At 28.4% G+C, this 4729-nt stretch overlaps 1 protein-coding gene across 1 annotated transcript; it reads right to left on the minus strand.

Annotated features, from left to right (window-relative positions):
* Positions 1 to 410: 410 nt before the first annotated feature.
* Nbs (nibrin) lies at positions 411 to 3852 on the minus strand. The gene is made up of 9 exons (XM_072004701.1): positions 3701 to 3852; positions 3496 to 3629; positions 3265 to 3422; positions 2987 to 3152; positions 2650 to 2905; positions 2425 to 2562; positions 1018 to 2336; positions 825 to 926; positions 411 to 720 (listed from the first exon to the last, which is right to left on the minus strand). The coding sequence occupies exons 1-9, from the start codon at positions 3723 to 3725 to the stop codon at positions 631 to 633; spliced, it is 2388 nt and encodes a 795-aa protein (XP_071860802.1). The 5' UTR covers positions 3726 to 3852; the 3' UTR covers positions 411 to 630.
* Between the last annotated feature and the right edge of the window lie 877 nt (positions 3853 to 4729).

Genomic DNA, 4729 nt, shown 5'->3' on the forward strand with positions numbered 1-4729 from the left:
TTGATCGCGAAAGAGCGTTACATGTCGTTACATCGAATAATTCTGTGCTTTAAGTGCTGTGAGATTTAGTGAGAAAGATGTCGATTGATAAATGTAATTTTTATCTGTGATCAAACTTCAAGTTCTATGGCTGCAATTCAAGCTATGTAAGTACATACATACATACATACATACATACATCTCCTATCATTCATATAACTCTACATCAGCACATAACTGTAGTAGTGAGAGTGCAATGCATATATGTGACGTGTGTTGTAATCTTACGCTATTGGCGTTCTCATGTAGATCCTAGATGATGTATGTTAGATTTAAATGAATAATGATGTACATACTATTATTATAAAACCGGTTTTCTTATTAAAATATAAAAACATAATGTATTTGATTTTCAACATATATATACTATATATATACATATATAGTATTTACACACTCGTATCTTAAATACAGTAATTCTTAATATTTAAGGTACTCATGAAATTATTTTAAATAATAATATATTATAAAAAAAAATAATATAAATTAAATTAATATAGAAATTACACTTTCTTTACAATTCTAATTAGGAAAATAATATTTTCTAAAACATAAAAATATTATTTCGAAGTTTAATACAATTTTTACATCTTAACATAAATTCTCATTTGTTATATTATATTTGTTCCATACATACATATTATCGACTTTTATCCTTTTCTGAGGAATTATAGCAGGAACCTAAATTAATAAAACTTATTAATATTTCTTATTATTTTTAATATTCTTACATTACTTTCAATATTTCTAAATAGAAAATAGCCTAAAAGTATTTTATAATTTACCTTTTTGAACACTTTGAAATTAGGATTAGCTCGAAGTGATGAATTACTTTTTAATGCGGAACTTATAACATTTTGTGCTTTATGTTTCCTGTTTTCTTTTCTCTGAAATTTTGAAGTAAAAATGGTACACTTATACAGTAGAACACCCTACTTTAGAATTTTCTAACGAAAGTTATATATCTATTAAACTTACCACAGAATATATAGGAGGATCTTCAGATGTACTTAGTGGTTTTGTTGTATGTGGTGTAATTGAATTCTCTGAACATGTCGTTTCTTTATTATGCTTTTTTTCTACTTGTAATGTTACAGGGCGCATATTTTTTAATTCTATTTTTTCATCGACTTCACACATTTCTTTTAAATTTGCGGCAGCTATACGATTATCAGTTAATCGAGTTGTTTGTTGCATTTGCCTATTTTCATCTCTTGAATTAATTGTTTTAAATATATTATTCGATGCATTATGTATGAAATCTTTATTAGAATCCGTGTTATTATTTTTATTTTGCTCTACTGGTTTTAGTTCAATTTCATCATCACTTAAGATTATTACTTCCTTTGATTGTCTCTTATCCAGTATATTACCGTGTTTGTGTAAATTCTGATTATCATGGTTAGAATATCGAATGATTTGTGATAACATGTTAGGAAAAGTCGAATTGTTTTCATTAGATAGTGTATCTTGCATACTTGCCATTGTTGCTGAAGCATCATTAGGAGTTTCGTCTATGTATTGTAATTTATTACATTTTTGCTTTCTCGTAGGTTGTGTACCATCAAAATTTACATTTGATTGTAATTCTTGGCTATTAATGCTGCTCAATGTCTCAGGAATAACACGTTGTCTTACTTTCACGGATGTTGTTTTCGAAAGGTTGGAAATTTCTTCTGGTTGTGTAACTTGCACATTTTTCACTGTTGCTGAAGTATCATTAGGAGTTTCTTTTATGCACTGTATTTCACTATATCTTCGCTTTCCTGTAGGTTGTGTGAAAATATACTGTATATCTGATTGTGATTCTTGACTGCTGATGCTACTCAATGTTTCAGGAATAACACGTTGTCTTATTTTCACGGATGTCGGTACCGAAACGTTGGAAATTACTCTTGATCGTGTAACTTGCCCTTTTTCTGTTGCTGAAGTATCATTAGGAGTTTTTCTTATGCATCGTATTTTATTATATTTTTGCTCTTCAGTAGGTTGTATGACAACACCACTTACATTTGGAAATGGTTCTTGACTGATATCTAATGTTTCAGGAATAATACGGTGTCTTATGGGTGTCGATATCGAAAAGGAAGAAGTTGGTAATACTGACACTTTAGCTGTTTCCTCTTGCGTATCAAGATTTAAAATCTCACATGAATCATTCTTTCGTTCTGATCTTTTTAAAAGCTTTGCGAATTTATACATAGGATTGCAATATTTTTCTGTCGAACAATGCAATATTGCAAGACAAATTTCAACTTCAGCTATCATTCTATAATTATTTGCTTTCAATGCTTGTTCTGAAGAAGAAAGCACAAGATAATTAAGTACATATGACCCATAAAAGATAATGCTCAAATTATTTTATAATGTGTAATAATCACTTACGTATTGAATGATATATACAGAAAATATTTTCCGTGATCTGTGTAGAATCATTGTCTGGATATTGTAATACAATCATGTTTGGGTTACAAAATTCTGTAGTTGTTAGGTTTGCTCTTTCAAATAATTGTGATATTCCACCTAAAATATATTTCTTATTAAGAACAGTATTTAATAATATTTTATTCAGATAAGTCATGGATACGATTTTCAATTTTTGGTATTTACCTGCTATTCTAATGATTTTTTTATATTTCCTATATTGAGTTGTACTAAAATGTATAAATGTTAAATTTTCAAATAATGTTTTTCTTTTCTCGTTTGGAGAAATCAATACCTTTCTTTTAGCGATTAATGGTTCACTAATTGGTGGAACAAAATTATTTGAATCTGGAAGTTGCTGACCATTATCTATTGCAGATTTAACTTCGTCCCAATATTTCATTGTTACTATTGGTAGAGCAGAAGCCATAGCAGAGGCAAGCTGTTATATATCCAAATTAGTAATACACATTTGGTTAGGAAATAAATGACTCAAATTAAAAAATTTTCTCAAGGAAAATACCTTTAGTGTTAAGATAGCATTTCCCACTGTTAAATAAGTGGATGCCCTTCTCCAATCGCTGTCAGTAATTATTACACCATCAATTTCTTCCATCAATTGTTTTAATCTTTCTATCTCGTCATCACATAAAGTAGATACTGTTGTTATTATAGGCACATTTATCACCCTAATGTGTAAATTTCCTTCATATAGTAGACTTATATATATATATATATATATATATATATATATATATGTAACATTTTTAGATAAAAAAAAGTAAAAAAACTGAAACTTACTTAAATACATGGTTCTGTAAACCAAATCTTATTGTATCTTGGTGTTTTAAAATACATTCAGTTTCAGTTAGTTGTATTATGTCACGTTCGTGAAGGATAAAAGTACCATATTTTGACTTTAAATCTTTTAGTTTACATATAGATGTTGGTTCATTACTCTGAAACAATATAAGAATTTTTATTTTGTAAACAGCATTTCCTTATTATATTATATTTCCTTTTTAAAAATACCCTTATCTCCTCTAATTTTGTAACGCTGATTGAGGCATGTTCCTTGCTGATTGATTTATCATTTGGCAAAATAATGTCAGCTTTCTTCCTGCCAATTAATGTTTCTTGATTTGGTTTTAAATATATACGGACACCTAAAATACAAAAGCTGGAATAACATTGTCATTTATGATTGATCTATTACTTAATCGATAACAGAAAGTACCTTGTTCATTAACCAAGTACCACATTGTAATTTATAATTTTAAAGTTACACTTAATTGACTTAGTTCACACATCTACAATAAGTTGTCTCGCACGTAGCTCGGCATACGATATGTTGGTTAGGTACGCATGTTTATATCATGGATATATATATATGTATATGTATGTAAAGACAGAGTGTGTACATGAGCGAACTGTAAAAACGAAGAGGGAATAGAAAAAGAACGTGACATTATGCCTAATTAGATAAAATTAATGATTAATTAAGTTTTCTTTATATCAATTCAATATCAGCGTACCTGTTTATCAGCTCTATTTAGTACAGAACAAAGACACCTCTATTAAAAATTTCTTTTTGTTCAAAATTCAAAAATATTTATTGCAAACAAAGTATAGATATTGACATATACATACATTCATACATTCATAAATGCATATGCATTTCTGTAGACTGAACCGGTAATATCGCATGTGATATGAAAATGGTAAGAGTAGTTTCACAGTATCCTAAATAGAGTCCGTTAGTAGTATACAAATTGTTGTAATCGAGACACACGCGCGCACACGCACACGTATGAATAAAAATAATTTTTTTAGCTTCTGCAACATTTATTTTTGTAATAACGGCTGGTAATTCGCTTGAAACAAAAATTAAATATATCGTACCTTTTAATATTTTATAGATATTTATTTTATGAGTACATATGTGTTTTTTAAATAATTGTATATATTTACAAAAAATACGTTATAGAATCGCAGAGAAGTTTGCTGAATTCGTAATGTTAAATTTGTATGTAAATCAATTATTATCGTTAAGAAAGACAAACACATATTATAACGAGCGCATCTTCCTATAATTCGACAAATATATCTTGAGTCATTATGACCTCAATATGCTGCATTTGGACTAAGTAAGAGTAATCGATAAGTTTATATGATATCATGAAAATGGAGTACCTTTTTAAGAAGGATAAATGGTTTAATTTGCAATTCTTAGAGGTAAATTGCAAGGATGAAGTTCTGTTACATA

The sequence above is a fragment of the Bombus fervidus genome, chromosome 6 (assembly GCF_041682495.2).
Source record: "Bombus fervidus isolate BK054 chromosome 6, iyBomFerv1, whole genome shotgun sequence".
Classification (NCBI taxonomy): Eukaryota; Metazoa; Arthropoda; class Insecta; order Hymenoptera; family Apidae; genus Bombus; species Bombus fervidus.

What these genes read in the sequence shown, in the direction of transcription:
- Nbs (XM_072004701.1), bottom strand. Translation starts at nt 3,725, where the DNA reads ATGTGGTACTTGGTTAATGAACAAG. An exon ending in CAAAATTAGAGGAGATAAGG is followed by an intron (nt 3,423 to 3,495) that starts GTATTTTTAAAA and finishes ATATTGTTTCAG; the next exon opens with AGTAATGAACCAACATCTAT. An exon ending in CTGTATATATCATTCAATAC is followed by an intron (nt 2,337 to 2,424) that starts GTAAGTGATTAT and finishes TTTCTTCTTCAG; the next exon opens with AACAAGCATTGAAAGCAAAT.